At 41.6% G+C, this 16,433-nt stretch overlaps 1 protein-coding gene across 4 annotated transcripts in view; it reads right to left on the bottom strand.

Moving 5' to 3' along the window:
* The window catches only part of mob2a (MOB kinase activator 2a), a 42,421-nt gene that overhangs the window by 12,248 nt on the left and 13,740 nt on the right, over positions 1–16,433 (bottom strand). Inside the window, exon 1 of one of the 4 annotated variants that reach the window (XM_037255335.1) lies at positions 15,148–15,479. The exons of 2 other annotated variants lie outside the window; for them this stretch is intronic. In XM_037255335.1, the coding sequence (XP_037111230.1) occupies positions 15,148–15,185 (38 nt within the window). In that variant the 5' untranslated portion in view covers positions 15,186–15,479. Of the gene's footprint in view, positions 1–970; positions 1,158–15,147; positions 15,480–16,433 lie in introns of those variants that run through there. One more of the 4 variants, XM_037255334.1, reaches the window with a different exon arrangement.

Raw genomic sequence — 16,433 nt, 5'->3', positions numbered from 1 at the left:
GCAGATTCACATACAATCCTAAAACTATGCAACCTTGTAAACTGTGAGTGATTGAGTTTGGTCTGGAGATGTAATCTATTAAAAAGCCAAATAACCTCTAATTAGTTGTAATTTAATTGTGGCGTGAGCTCCTGGATCCTTACCAACTTTGTAAAACTATTACTAGACTATATGCCTGCAGAAAAGCCATCCAGTGACACATTAAGATCTGTTCGTTCCCATCGCTAAAAAGACATGGAAGCTACCATTGTATTGCACTTTACATCTTCATCGTCAGCACACTGAAAAGTATGGTCTGCTGCTGCTGGTAGGTGTGTAAAATTGACCAAACAATTAGCAAAACAGGCTCTGTCATGGAGGAGCCCAAATATACAATTTGACATGGTTCACATAAAACACAACCAGGCTAAATAGAAAAATGTAAAGTGGGTTAGCAGGTGGACTTTGCTTTACAGTAGGTGCGTGTCCCTTGAATGACATTAGAATACAGATCTGGGTCATATGTTCTTCCTGTGTCATTTCGATCTGATTTCTGCCTATGAAATGATTCATTTATCAATTGTTCCACAGGTCAGGTGGAGAAATTTATAACACGCTGATCGAAACCGGGACATGCGCCTTAAGTTACCCCCAGGTCGCACCGAAAACAAGTCATTTGCATGAGCAACTCCTGAAGCAGCGCTCTTGCAAGTTAAACGGTGACTCTTTAACTCACAATATTCGTTCAATATTGCAACAATTCCGCTTCCATATCAATTGATTTCTGCAGTTTATGCAGCGTTGAAGACTACCGAACCAATGTGAGTGAGCAGCTGGCTGATGCGCCGCGGAGTAACGCACTAATACACTTGTAGTTACACAAGTTGCAAATTCGACTATGCAAGAAAATACCCATGTGGTTAGTGAAGTACAGTGAATGCAGCAGATGAGAAGTATGAAGTAAACGAGAAGTAACAACCATCATTTTTACCTCAGAACTTTTCCGACCGCTTGAAGCACCATTTTGCAACTTAGCCCGTTTTTAGAGTTTCTCTGGGAGTGCATGTCCGTTTTATCCCCAGATAAAGAGCAACATTCACCGACCATGGCTCATTTCGGGAAGCTGCTGTGTGGACGGGTCCGTAGTTCAGTGAAACTCACGGACTGCAACTCCATAAACTCCAAAACGTTTGGGGCAAAGCCCGCCTCCTCGCATGACCTTGGTTCAATCAGAGAAGAGCAATGCGCTCGGGAGGCGTGCGCTGGTGACTTCTGAGCCTGCCCACGTGGACGTTGCTCAGGCTTCTTGCTCGATTAGTGTTGTTACAATACATCACAGACGTCAAAACCAAGGCCCGGGGGCCAAATAGGGTCCGCAACATAATTTTATGTGGCCCGCGAAGACAAATTGTGCATCAAATTCGTGTCATTATTAGAATTGCAAATTGTTTTCAGTTTTAATAATATCTTCTTTTTTTTTTAAATAAATATTTGACCAGTTTTATTCATCTGATTTGAAAACGAGTTGTCAGTTTGTTTTGTAGCTTTTACTGTATATAATAATATGAGGTGCTCATACATTGATTTGGGTTGACACAGTCATAATGGCCCTCCGAAAAAAGCTATGACTACAATGCGGCCCGTGAAAAATATGAGTTTGACACCCCTGCAATACATCAACAAGTAGTAACGCTGTAAAAGAGGATCATAATCAAACAAATAAACAAGTAAATTAATAAATAAATATATAAATAGTAGCGTTGCTGGATTTAATTCACAAATGTTTACAAAAACTACAAGCTAAATGCAACGAGTTATGATTGCACATGGTGACTCCTAATTCCAGTGCCAGTGACATTGAAGGACTAATGTCCCACTAAGCTCCTAAAATAACACAGTAAAGCAACCTTGTCGTGAGCAAGGATATAAATAACATGTCTGAAAAAGCAATGCTCATGATAAGTCGTTTCAAATGTGTCACTATTGGTGGTGTGTGAACTAGAGTGAACTAACATACTACATATGAGACTGCAGTGAAATTTCTCCTGTTTGTGAAGTTCACCTGGAGACCCACAGTGACAGGATGATTAGAAAACAGGCGTGTTCGAGCATGTCAACACTGAAAAATCAGAAAGGTAATCAAACAAAGCCTGAATGAGAGCAAATGGTGAATTACTTTGAATATTTTTCGTTTTCTGTGCATGTTTGAGAATGTATACAAAATTATTTAAGTATTTAATTTACAGACTTTTTTTTTTAATTGAGGTAACATGAAAACAATTTCTTCATAAGTTGCATCCACCACTAATCCATTGATAAGTTCTAAAGAAGGGATGGGAATTAGATAGTTATTTAATCATACTCCTTAATGTCTCTTTAATTATCATTGGAACTTTGATTTAAGGGACTTGGAACCAACGGACTGTGGATTTAATTGACAGAAAATAATGTGCAGTCCACTCAAAATGCCTCTTTGGACAGTGGTTGTCAAAGTATGTTAGTTTCAGAATTGTCTTATGTTGTTTACTGGCGCTGTGGCGCAATCAACAGACAGAGGCTAGGTATGCATATTTCCAGGTTGTGTCGCTGTTTTTCTGGATACACAGTGGAAGCAGGCTAAGAGATGTGCCTACATGACATGATCTTGACTTCTTTCACCATGTCAATTAATTAAATCTGTGATTGGATGAATGAGGATGCGGAGGCGGAACTTCCAACACGCAACAGCACGCGTGACGGCTATTCTGACACTACAGCTACATCAATCATCTGTTCAAATAGCAAAATAATACATTTAATGTAGATAGTATTACTGCCTGATTACTTTCATGACATCCCGTTCTCCTCGACCATTACTTCGTCTTATTGTTTTTGTCAACTTCTCGGACAAAATTTATGGTGAAATTTTGGCGTAAGTCAGGGTAAAGTGGATCCAGACAAAGATGCGCTAATCCTTGGGATCTTACAAGCTAGTATGTGCACTCCCAAGTATGTGGGTGGTAAAGGAAGTTCTGGAGATAAAAGAGATCGTGAGGGTGGATGCAGTATTTGCAAACATGTCAGTTGAGCATAATTACTGTCGGAATGTCTGAGGCGGTGCATGTTTGTATATACAGTAAAAGCCCCATGTGGGCCAATGACACTATCTGAAACAAAATCAAAGGGACAATGGGAGTGACAGGTGCTTCGCTGCACCGTCATCCTGCATGACTGGCTCTCTTCCTGCTTACCAGATTGGGTAAGATTGGGCATTGCTGGGTGGCGCTGCACAACCCATGAAGTGGTAGCCCCGAACAGTGGACTGACTCATTATTTTATTTTGTTCATAAATAAGTCAATAATAATTTAATAATTTGTTTGACAGGGACTGTGTACATAAAGGACCATTTCTGTAGGTGGACCTAAATTAGCCAGAGGGCTATTTTTCATCTGTAGTCCCCGAGGCAAAGTGTGTGAAGTGTCTTGGGCAGAGGTGGCTTCGAACGACCCGCTCTATTGCCTGAGTAGTATTTTTCAGAAAATTCTTATTTTATTATATATAATATTATTCCGAAATGTCGGAACAAACTGCTCCAACACGCCTGCAACCTTCATGAGGATAAGCGGTTCAGAATATAAATGAAGGAATTATTTGATCCGTGTTTACCAGCCTTTGTTGAGCCAAGGTATTTTTCTCTTAGGAAAAATCTCACGGTCAACCACAAAAAAAAGAAATGTCATAAAGAAACTATGAAAACTTTTTTCAGTTTAGTCACAAATGTGTGAAATCTGGAATTGTTTTTGCTTGAACAAATAGATGATATATTTACAGGGAGCCATGACTCATTCTGTTGCATGACTAGTAGCAGTTGGATACGCAAGTTGGTTTTACCCTTTTTCCAGTGGAAAATCATTTATACATAGCGGGCATGGATTGAAAAATCTCTGATGACTGAAAATGATTTAAAGAAAGTGTTGGTATTCAGTAACGGAGTAAACATCAGGCAAATAGAAGAGGTGTCACTGGGGGGGAATGTGTGACTCCACGTTAAATGACCATGAGTAAATCATTCATAATGGTCTGTTTTCAAGGTTTTGCTTTAAAGAAAAGAAAAAAAAAAAGGTAACACGGTATACAACCAGGCCTGTCCCATGTCAGGTTTTGTTGGCTGGAGTCTAAAAGTGGAAGTGCCGACATGAATGGTGCTATAGAACTACACATTTGGACCCCTCTGCAAAGTCTTACGCAACTTCTGACGTGGATGGAAACTTACACCCACATTCCATTGTCAGGCAAACACTTTTTTTTTTTGGGCCCAAGTCACACAATTACCTTCCTTTCCTCAGTCCAGACGAGACATGGCATCACACATTCACCACCCATTCTACCCAGACCAGATGTTACTGTATATTGTATGATGTATACCTGCTTCCTCACATGCATCCTGAAATAGAACAAGTATGTGTGCTGAAAGGAATGACTGGACAAGGCAGACATTGACAAAACAGTCTAATCAGCAGGGAAAATTGAGACAGGATAAAAAATTGCAGTCAAAACATTGAGAGAATAATGACATCATAAAGAAAAATGAGAAATGACACAATGAAGGGAAATGTCAACTCTTTTTTTTTTTTTTTTTTTTTTTTTTTTTTTTTTTTTTTTTTTTTTTTTTTTTAAACATTGGGTACTGGAAATTTACCAGAAAACCAGTGCACGGTTTAAAACGACAACAAGAACAAAATCAGTTTATGCAAAAGACGAGATCCGACCCTTTGCAACAGATGATGGCATTGAGCTTCAAATACTGCATGCAAAACACCAAAAATGATTGCTCTGCCTGATGGACTGCAGTACAAGGCAAACAGGCCGCAGTGGAAAACAATGTGAGCAATTCAAATCGTTGACGTCAAAACACCACAGTTAAGACGTGCGTGTTGAAATGAATACACCGCCTTGGAATGTTAACTCTGGCAAAACTTTTGTCGATCCAGTGAGACAGGATAGAACGATTGACACATGACTATTAAAAAGCTAAGGACATGAAATCGTTTTGCTTTCTTTCTTTTTTAAATAAACATCACCACTATATAGTAAATGCACTCCAACTTCAGTTAAGAGAGATGACTGGGTGGCTCAACAGGTTAGGTATGAAAGTGGTCAAACCACCTCATGGAAACAACCACACTGGACTCCGGCCATTTTTGCAACAAATACACCTTGGGACATAATGACATCTAAGCAGCTACCATGTCCAGCCAATCACAAACATCAGGAGCATTTACGAAGACCATTAAGAGGATATTTAAACTACATGTGTGAAACTTTTCACACATTCAAAGAAAAATACAGTATATGTAACACATTTCAAATTGCACTGAAAAGTATGGAGCAGATATTGTCAAATGTTGCTCAATAACAAACACACAAACAAACAATTTAAAATGTGACTTCTTATTTCAGCCAAAGCATGCATGCTTCCCCCATGGCTCCCTTGGGTCTGCATTTTGGGTGTGTGTAGTGTGTTTAGGCAAGGTCTTAGCCAGAGAAAACACTGCACACTGAAGGTCTTTAGAGCCCCTGGATTTTCTATGGGCCTCTCGAAAGGTCAGCAAGGGCATGAAATATGTTATATATACGTATATTTGCAGCGGTTTTTGGTTCCGTGCTAATCCAAGTGAAACCAGGTCATTTGCAAGAAGGGCTCTGTAATGTTCATATGCATGAGGATCAATGCTCAAAGTATTTTCCTGTTAACTACTTCTGGAGTAAAATGTGCGTGCTACTGCACTGTACTGTATTTCAAATTGAAGATGGAGTATTGAATATGGAGTCTTCTTTAGAGAGTTTAGGTATCATTCTGAGGGTACGATTACAAGGAGCAGTAGAGTCATAATGTCTGAGAGTAAAAAAAGCACTGAGAAAGGATCATACCAACACGTTCACACCTCTGCTCCAGGCACTAAGTAGTACACAAAACAGCAGTGAACATTAATCAGGCATTAGGTGAGGGGAAAAAAACACGACACTCCAATTTTCCTTTCAGCAAATCAAATCAGTCCTCCCCACCTTTGGGCCTCACCGTCTGTGCACCGTTTCATCCCTGGCTTCATTTCTTTGCGCTGCATTCCTGTAGGTAGGGAAGGGCTGCATGCTGACACATGTCATGGCTCCCTCATCATAGAGACAAGGAGTAGCCAGTACCAAAAGCAAAATGTCTTACGGTATATGGCTTATCTTGTTTGACATCTAGCTAGGATAATCATTGAAAAATAGATAAATAAAATGATTTCAACTAGTTTTGATTTGGGGATATGAAAGTCTAGCAAGAGAATTTCTGGCATCAGCTTCAGTCGAACAGCACCGCACCGGGCTCCCTCAACACTAGACCATGAACTTGGACATTTAGCAAAATGAAAAGACAGAAGATGAGAAATATAATATATAAAATTATTAAATCTAGGAAAGGAAAAGGGAAGAGAGAAAGAGGAAATTACTATTAACTCCAGTACCATAGTTGACTGAAGGGAGGGAAACATTGAGTGGACAAAGCTGACAGTAAATGTAATGACAGATTGCAGGGGGATGAGGAGAAGCTCAATGTGGGAGTTGTCTCAGCATGCCCTGGACACACACCCGTTCTTCCTTTCCACATTCCTTAACCGGGCGAGTCTCGATGTATCCCACAATTGCCCACCTGGCCGGTCTAATTGATCTGTCGTCAAGTTGAAAAGATAAACACCGGCTGTCATGTAACAAACACAGATAGCGGTCAAGTTGGAGGAGAGGTGGTGACCTCGGGTTGGTGACCTCTGGTGCACTTCCCAGATGTTTACAGGGGAGCCAGTATATGACTCTGCAAAAGGCCAAAAGCAAAGTAAATGGTTGAAAATGTCTGTCTATCTCCATCCTAATGTGTGTACCAGGTCTTTGCCACAACCTAATCTGGAAAAGCAGTACATAACTGGATGGACGAATTCTACTCTGCCTTTGATTTAAAATTAAAAATCAAAGTCTTGTATTTTATTGTAATTAAAAAGGTTCCCCAGAACACAGACAATCCCTCAAAAAGTTGAAAGAATGCAGAATTTCATGGGAAGACTGCATGACCTTGGCACACAGAAACCTGACATATGCTAATCTGTCTTCATTGGCCGGTGCTGATAAAGTTCAGAACATTTCTTAACAAACGCAAAACATAGCCTTGAGATTTCACTTCCAGATGTTTACAAGGCAAATGTGGATTGCAATAGTGAGGAACAACCTTTTCTGGCGTGATCCAGTCACTGACAAATTAAGTGTGGGAGCAATGCTGACACCTGCTGTCGAAAAATGGGAGTGCACACTGTTCTTTTGATTGGGGATAAACGAGCAAGGACAGCTTCTCGGTTCTCGGAGGCCCATAGGTAGGCAGGTGCAGGTGTCCTAAAAATCCTTTTAAAATTACTACAGAGTCTGTTTTAAGATTATTTTTTTCTCCAGAAATAATTTTTAAGTCTAGAACGATAAAATAAGTTCAGATGTTTGGACCACCCTTTAACTGCACGTTCTTAAGAAGAATCTGCTGCTGTGGAAGGACTATGGCAGAACTCTGAAAAGAGGGGAGCATAGGGAGCATTTTGCACTTTGAAGGAGAGTTCATGGCATCAATGGAAACTAAAAATGGCGGCTGGGTTGTCGTCAAACATGCCACAGTTTGCACTGGGGCACAGCAGTTGGCACGAGTGCGCGCGGTGAAAGATGCTCATGAAATACAGGATGGAGTCAGGAAGCAAAAAGGAGGTGGTGGAGAAAAAGCATTTTGGGTAGCGCCCATGTTTGCACAGGAAGTGCGTGTGAGGTGGAGCACGATGGTACAAGGCATAAGGGCTCGGGAATGAACAGAGCTCTCTTTTCACAGCCACTGAGATTGACCAAAATTTACAAATGCATAAAGCAATGCCAGTTTGGTTTAAACTCGCATCGAGTTGCTACTAAAAAAATAAGAGCGCTAATCAGAAAAGTTTGCGTCGAGTTGTGTTTACTCCAGTATGGCTGTGCCCCCCTGCATGCAGCTCATTAACTCCCAAGTGAAGGCATTTAGGCATGGAGCAAGGCCAGAAGGGAATGTTAATACTTAACTCATTCCCAGACGCACCTAATACACAAACAAGACGCCTCAGGATATGACTCAAATTTCCCTCCAACAATGGAAACGTGACTATTTAAGAGACATTTCACTTGAATGAGCATGTGATACAAGTCAGGCCGATCCATGCATGGACAATTAAATAAGTAAAAATAGTCTGCATGACACGCAAAGGCGTGGGAGTCAGAAGCCACAACAAAGACGTCATCAGGTCAGCAGACATGACAATGATTTGCAAAGCACTGACAAGATCCTTAGATGCCCGAGTCACATCACATTAGTGTGCTCGTTGTGTTTCGAGGGATGTTACATAACTGGAGTCTGCACTCTCCCAGGCCCTCACATTCACACAGTAACAACACAGGGGTGGTTAGGATGAAAGGAGAGGTTTGGGGGACTCCCTTTTCCAAGAAAATGGTCTTAATTTCTCACTAAGGTACATACTCAACTCAAAATTGTTATTTCACCAGACAAGTCTGCTGAACCAGACAAGATGGAAGAAAGAAAATGTCCTTGGCTAAAGCTTATGATGAATACAATCAGATTCCTGATACCATTTCATTTTTTTTTAAATGCATACACAACAGACTAAATAATACTAGTACAATGAAGGGACTGTGTTATTGAATGGAATTTTCCTTAAACTGTAACATATGTTCGGGTTAAGATTAGATGAGCTATTTGCCTTTATTTGTCCCACACGGGGAAATTCCAGAGTCACTTGCTGATGTTTCTGATATGGCTGAAATGGAAGAAATGTATCAACCGGTTTTATGATTTGTGACTCATGGTTGGAAATTAACGGGTGGAAGATGCTCATTGATATCTTTTTTCCAGCAAGCTTTTCCGATATATGGCAATAGGGAAATTAAACGGTGCATGGTTGTTTTCAGATGTCAGCTACATAATTTCAGACTGAATACACTCCAGCAAAAAAATTCCTCTTTGTACTACTTTTATCTCGGCGGTGCGAGTATCCTTTAGCCCAGCTCACAATGGAAAAATAAAGAAATAAACGACAGGGCCGCCTGAGCAAAGATGACTAGACGAGATCTAGCCATCTCCTGACTGGAGAGGAAACTGCGCCATTGTCTGGGTTTCACCAAGACTGGAACAGATTCAAGGGCTGGGAAGTGGTCACGCCCAAGAACGTTTGGACAAAGAAGTGAAGAGCAGGCATGTGACCAAAAGGTGGCCAATAGATTAGTCATCCAAAACACAAACTGGTAATGTAAAAGTGCAGTTCTTGTGCACAGAATATCTTCAGCACTATTTGAAGTGAGTTGAGGAGCTTTGTTTAGACAAAAGTGGTGCTTTGTCTTGTGACATCTTTAGGCAATTACAAACCCTGCTAATTATTTTGACGCCATTGTTTGATTTCAAATTGTTCATATCTCAGTCAGTAAAAGTTTGAAGGCAGATGGATTTCGAGACAAGGCAACAGCCATCGCATGACCCTGTGCTGTAACTGTGACAAAAGGAAAACAAATGTTTGGATAAAGAATATGGGTGTCAACTCTTGTAAACACAAAAACTGGGTAAAAACATCTCAGTTTCGGCTTGGGATAGTCACGACAGTGAAAGCTCCAGATGTCAATGCGGGCCTTTCAGCTATTATTGAGGAAACTTGAGAACATGCCAGACACATTATACTCAAGGCTACGGGGAAAAAAATACGTACAACTATAACATAAAAGCATGCAAACTCCTTTGGTAGCAGATAAACATATGGAAAGGTCAAATCAGTCCATCTCGAAATGATGAGAGCCCCTTATGCACTGGAATGTCTATTAGATTTAAGATTTGCCAACATTTTGAATCTAACTCTCGCTCTTTTTTAAGGTCATCTCATTTTCAACTCTGATGTTCTCTCCAAAGAATTCTTTGAAACATATCTGATTGGCTGACAGTATTGGATATGGATCGAGGTGAGGTAGTGCAGCGAGATCATTTAAAATCTTATCTAAAATAGAATTAGGATTGGGTCCAAGGCACTGGGGATCGGTACAATGGTCTATTATCACCTGATGTGGAAGAAGTGTCGAGAGTTGATGATGGATTCATGTATTACAGCAGCTGAGGCAAGATAGAGAGCACCAAATGGATGGAAGCGGGGAGGCACCGTCGATGGACTCAACTACTTACCGAAAAGAAAAAAAAATAATGGGAGCATAAAGATGCTCATTATAGGAAAGTTGAGCTATTCATTAACAGACCTCCTGCGGGCGGTATAATTCTACACATTACATTGCTAGCAGGCATGGAAACACCAGTTCAAAACATCGAGACAGAGTCAATTAAGTGATTGTTAATTACTCTAGGATAATTAGTCAAATGGCCATAAGTACATAGGAATCGCTGGTTACGAACGATTGTGTTCACTAGGCTCAACACGAAAGGCAAGTAAGGTGCTAGAATGGATTCATTTGCATTTCGCTTCATTTCAATGGGAAACGTTTCCTCAGTTCATGAATGTTTCGGGTTACAAACACGATCACTGGTCATTGAATGAATTGAGTTCATAACCCAAGAATGCACTGTACTGAATGATAATTCAGTCCTAATAAAATATTACACCCACTTATTCAATTATTTCCACATTTTGTGAGGGGTTGATGATCTTGGAGAGAACGAGTACGAAGCCAACATTATTCTGACAAATTTACGTTGTTACTTTTGAAAATATTTCATGGAAAGTCTCAAAGCAGACTGCGCGAGTAAATAAATGATCTAGTTGAGGAATGTGTTGCTGGAGAATTGTTACTGAAGTGTCTTGTCTCCAGAGTTAGCAAATTATCAGCCAGTGGCTGTGTTTGAAATTCCTCATCAGCATGTTATGTCATGCCGAAACACTGTGAGAGAAGAACTGAGTGGACAACAGGGTGTTGTGAAGTGAGTGTCCATGTTCAATGTATCTGCTCTGCCTGGAAGTACGTATGCTATTTTAATAAATACATACATCCATCATCTGGAAGATGCCTGCGTCAGCAATGCACAACAATTGCTCCTCATACTGCAGCATCATCACAGCTAGCAATGTTCGTGTTGCTCATTTGCCTAAAAATCACAGATCAAGGTTGAAATCTTTTTGTCTTGTCTTCTTCAGTCTAGTATCCAGTTACAGTAGCATAATGGACGATGATGAAAACATATGAGACTGGCACTGCAGCACAGAGGAAAATTACACCACTGTGCAAGAAATTGTGTGGTGGACACACCTACTCAACAACACTTTCTCCAGGCTGCTCGGCTGCACAACCACACCACCCTTTCCTTTCACTCTCCTGAGACAACCTCAATAAACACAAAGCGAGGCGCCTAAAGGCTTCCTGTCTCCCTTGAAAAGGCCCTCTTGTCCCGAGAGGGAGCAGAGAGGCTGCGGGCTGCTGCAGCAATTCCAACACCCACTTCACCTGACATTTTAGAGGCGCTTTCATGCTAAAAGGCCATATAAATGTCTGGTAGGCACAGGTATAACCTTTTTTTTTTTTTTTTCAAGCACAATAAAGCTTGTTACGATAATTTATTTAGGCCGATATATTTTCCCAGAAACAATGACGACGAATGCCAGTGATATTAGCGCAAATATAATTAAAGTACACAATGTTTGAAGAGCAACTTCAATTTAAGAATATTGAACATTTGCACTGGAGAACAATAACTATCTTAGATTAAAAACAACACCAATATAAATGCCAAAAGCTGTTGTTGGTATTTTTTTAATTATTAACTTTATGAATAAAGCTAGCGATAGATAGCTAATCGATGCCAATCAGTAACAGGCAAAACAAGGAAATCCTTTTCCGCTCGATGACTCAAGGCACATAATGTAAACAAACATGCGTGTGACTGACAATGCGAGCCCAGACAAAAAAAACTATAATTTCCATTTTATTCATCGAACGGTGAATATAGTAATTAACGTGACAAACCTAATCACAACACATAACACGTTCTTTCGTTGTAAACAATGTGGATGAAAAATACCGCACTACACTGCGTTTCACTACCGCTAAATGGAGAGTTGAGGTAAGTGCAAGGTCATCACTTTCAGCTTCTCATGAGCCAGCAAGATGAAGCTGCTGTTGAATGCAAGTAAACACTGTGGAAAGTGTTATGCAACTGTCCTTGTATGAGGTCGGCACGCTGCAGTGACAAGACAACGGATGAAGGAAGAGGACAGTCAGTGAACGCTGACAGACCTTCTTGATGCGCGCTATTCCATGAATGTCATTCTACTCGAGGTAAGGATTATGTATTGTGTAGCAAAGCAGCTGTCAAATCCATTTGGGGTAGGTCACCGTGTGGCGATTTCATTCAGGTATGAGCCCAACAAAGACCTTTTACAAAATCTTGCAGATGTATAATTCCGTCAATTAATTCAACAAACAAACCTTGGCAGGTGCCCCAACGCAAGTTAACTGAAATACGCTCAGTGCGAGGGCGTTAAATTCAAGTTCGTTGATTGTGAGCCACATGCCCCGATTGTTTGGGTGGAACATGATAAGAAGACAAGGAAATAGGCTAAACATAGAGCAAACAATCGACACAAAGCAAACTTGCTGATGTTATGTCAGGAACTGTTTCTCACAGGATTTCACAAAACACTGATAAAACGGTTTTGTATAGAAACTATCCTCATAGAAAAATGTTGAGGAGACTGTGCCAAATAAGGGGGGGAAAAAAGAATACAGCTTCAACATACTGCACCAGACCAACTTGAAAAGCAACCTTGTGAGAGTGACAAGGGATTACTGGGATCCTATGATGAGCCTTACACATGATGTTGAACTAACCCAAAAAGGTCAAACTACACTGGCAGCCTCACTGAATTCATTAAAAATGCCCAACTTAATCAGCAAAGAACATACCATCAAACTATCTTCTATTTTGATTCTTTTTTTAAGATCAGTGCTAGAAGCGACAACTACCATTGACAGAATAATAAATCAAAAGAATACACTTAGGTATCACAAGTCTTACTTTACTGAGAGAGTCGCAGGTCAACATGACCATCGTCATGGGGCAAAAGGTCACATCTGTCATTTTAAGCAGAGTGAGGCCTGCCATCGCTTACTTTTTAACACAGAGGGTGTCAAATTTATTTTTGTCATGGGCCATTTTATTGTAACGGTTTTCCTGTTGTCACACTACTTTAGGAGCTGACACAGCACTTGCAACAGACACATCCTGCAGTGGTAATGCAAGCCAGAACAAGGTGCACCGTTCCAAAATTTCTTGGCAAGCAGAACCGAAGCTCATTATTGGATATGCATCTCAACTGAAACTGAGTCGATATCCAGCCAGCTGTTGAATTCATTGTCTCAGCAGTAAGCCTGTCTTAGTCCGAACCGGATTGCCCAAATCCTGAATGGAGGCTGAAAATTCAAATGAAATGCATTTGTTATTTTACTTAATGTCACACTATGAGACTATGAGAGTGGTTTGCCGGAGTGCTGGCAGGCAGTGTGTAGTCCACACAATGCCTAGCCTTGCAAGCCAAATACTGGTTGGGAGGTCCATTCACCACGGAGCTGCTCGGCTCAAAAAAGAACCGATAAATCAAATTTGTTTACTTGCCGCGACGTATCCTTCGGGCGCGACGTCACGCTTCGGCAGCGGAAGTCCATCCTCACATCAAGCGAGAGAGACGGTAGTGTGTTTAATTCAGCATTAAACTCAATTTTAAATAACACAAATCACTGAGCGTCATTAAAATCCCAGCAGTCGACAGCATTTATTTCAAATGACGAAATCACGTCCGTTCTTCAATCTGTCGGTTCATTTGAAGCGCCTCAGAAATGCGCATCAATGCGACTCCCCAACCAGCCCAATTGCCGAAGCATTGCTCCGGCGACACAATGCCACTGTTGAAAGTTTAAACACAAGGGATGAGTCGATGGAAGTCTATGTCCTTGCACTGAGGTCACTGAGGACAACAAAATAGACAAATCATGCCACATATTGTTATGGTGACACTATTTGATTAACTAATGGAGGTGGAATAGAGAGGAACATTTGCTAAAAAAAGACCTGCCAGCTCATTTTGGCTTAATGAGGCTTAGAGACATGAGCACACAGTCCAGGTTCCTCGCTCACCTTCATCACGACGGAGGGAAAACACACTTCAGGAACAAACCCTCCCTTCACTAGACGTCTGTGTGTTTCTTTCATTAAGGGTTATACAGTACAGTACAGTGCACACGGACAAACACACACACACACACGCGAACGCACTCCAAGAGTTGAAGTGAATCAAAGTTGCAAATCACTACGACACTTTATCTAATCCAGCTGTGGTGTGATATGTGCTACAATTTCACCATCGTCAAAAAGCTCCTCAGAGAACTAACACCTTATATTTAGACTTTTTACAGCAGTTATGGCCTGTAACTGGCTCAGCACACAACCACAAGAGAGGGGAACCAGATGCACTAACTGCCAACAAGCCCAACCAAAATCATCTCCCCTAACAAGTTCTCTCTGTCAGAGTACCAGCATGTACTTTAAGTCTGTAAACAGATGGGACTGCCTCCTAAACATGGCAGTGGCAAGTACCTTCATCAAAACAGATTACAAAGTACAGTCAAATGGCTGGGGGGATCTGACAATACGCCGCAAAGAACTAACAGGGAGAGAGGAAACACTTGCCCCTTCGTGACGGTACACTGTGTACAAATCAAAACTGAATCGCAGCCAAGAGGCACACAGGGAGGCAAAGTTTGGAAAGCCTGGCAAGGCCAGGACGTCATAAGCAAACAAATCTTTGCTTATGAAAAAATAATATATACATACTCTGTGAGGCAAACTGTGTGCACTGCTACTCTCACAAGCTTTCCTCCTCCATGTACATGTCACGATAGCCTGGCCTGGCTTGACTCCAGCAGAATCTCTGCCTGCTACAGCAGCACTGACCTCAAATGTCACCTCCAAACCACAGCACAATAACAGTGCGACATAGAAAGGGAGGGGGGGGATATCAATGGAATTCTCTGAAAACATCATCTCTACTACCTGCAACTTACTTCCAGATAGGGGAAAAAGTAGTCACATGGTTAATTACCTATAGAAGAAGCAGTTGCAGCACACCAAAACACCCATCAAGACGGCGGTGAAGCAGAAGCGGGCCGGACACTTCTTGGTTCTCACCTCCCTGTCCGCACTCTTGGCGACAGGTGCAGGGCGAAAATGTCCAGCCTAGCACCTTGTTAAATTACGTGGTTGCACAAACAACCTTTGACTTGCGCACAGGACAGACGAATGCAGGACCAATCCGTGTCCCTGCAAAACGGAGTAGGAAGACACGCACGCCGGCAAACTCCATTCGCAGAAATCGGATAATTTTTCATAGAGCTGGTTACTCATTCTCTCTGACGTCCAGCGTCCGCAACTGCCTGCCTCTTTCACACTCTTGCTCTCGCTCTCCTTAGCGAACAACTCTCTCACTCTCTCTCTCCCTCGCTCACTTGCACCTAAAAAAAAAAAAAAAAAACGGGAAGATTATCTTGGCAAACATAGACCCGTAAACAAAGTGCAGACGGATGGGCAGCACAGGGTGGACTGCAGAAAGCGGGATAGAAAAAGGAGGGCGGGAGCAAGAGATAGAGATAAACGGGCAGAGTAGGGGGTAAACTAAAGTCAGGTGACAGCGATTTTAGCAATCTGTTTACACACATACGTGCCCCCATATTAAACTCAAAATATTCAACAATCATTAGCGAAAATATTTTGAAAGCTGGCTTCCCTCTTCTGGTAAATATACAATCAGGGTGACTTTTCATTCTTACAAATGATGCAGTGGAACCAAATGGGAGGGGCTAGCGCTGTGGCGAGCCCCCGGGACGGGAGCCAATCGGTGCAGAGTACTCCAGAGAGAAATAAGATGAAGGGCATCATTCCTGCACATCATGCACTGCAATGCACTTTATATACTTGTGTGTGTGTGTGTGTGTGTGTGTGTGTTTGTGTGCGTGCGTGTGTTCAACGCACAAACGAAATCCCAAACACATCACTCAACGGTGCTGTTAAAACTGTAACCATGTGACTGTAAACAAAAGGGTGACACTGACGCCAACACGGGATTAACACAGAGTGACGAAGGTGGCTGACGCCACTGAATGCTGTTGCTCAATGTCAGACGCCACAAATAACTGCAGCTTGCCAAGAAAACAATAAGGGGCTGAAGCACCATCTTAAAAAGACCCCTTTTGAACACAAGCAAAGAATTGCGCTCTGGATGAAGGAAACAACACACGAGCAAAACCGCAGCACATCAGCAGAGGACTTTACATCCAATGACGTTATCACTCCACCTCCTCCTCGGAGGCCTGTCGCCAGAAGCTGCGCTTA

Source organism: Syngnathus acus, chromosome 6 (genome assembly GCF_901709675.1).
Source record: "Syngnathus acus chromosome 6, fSynAcu1.2, whole genome shotgun sequence".
NCBI classification, from domain to species: domain Eukaryota; kingdom Metazoa; phylum Chordata; class Actinopteri; order Syngnathiformes; family Syngnathidae; genus Syngnathus; species Syngnathus acus.
Note: the sequence above shows the minus strand (reverse complement) of the source record. Positions and strands in the feature narration are given on the sequence as shown.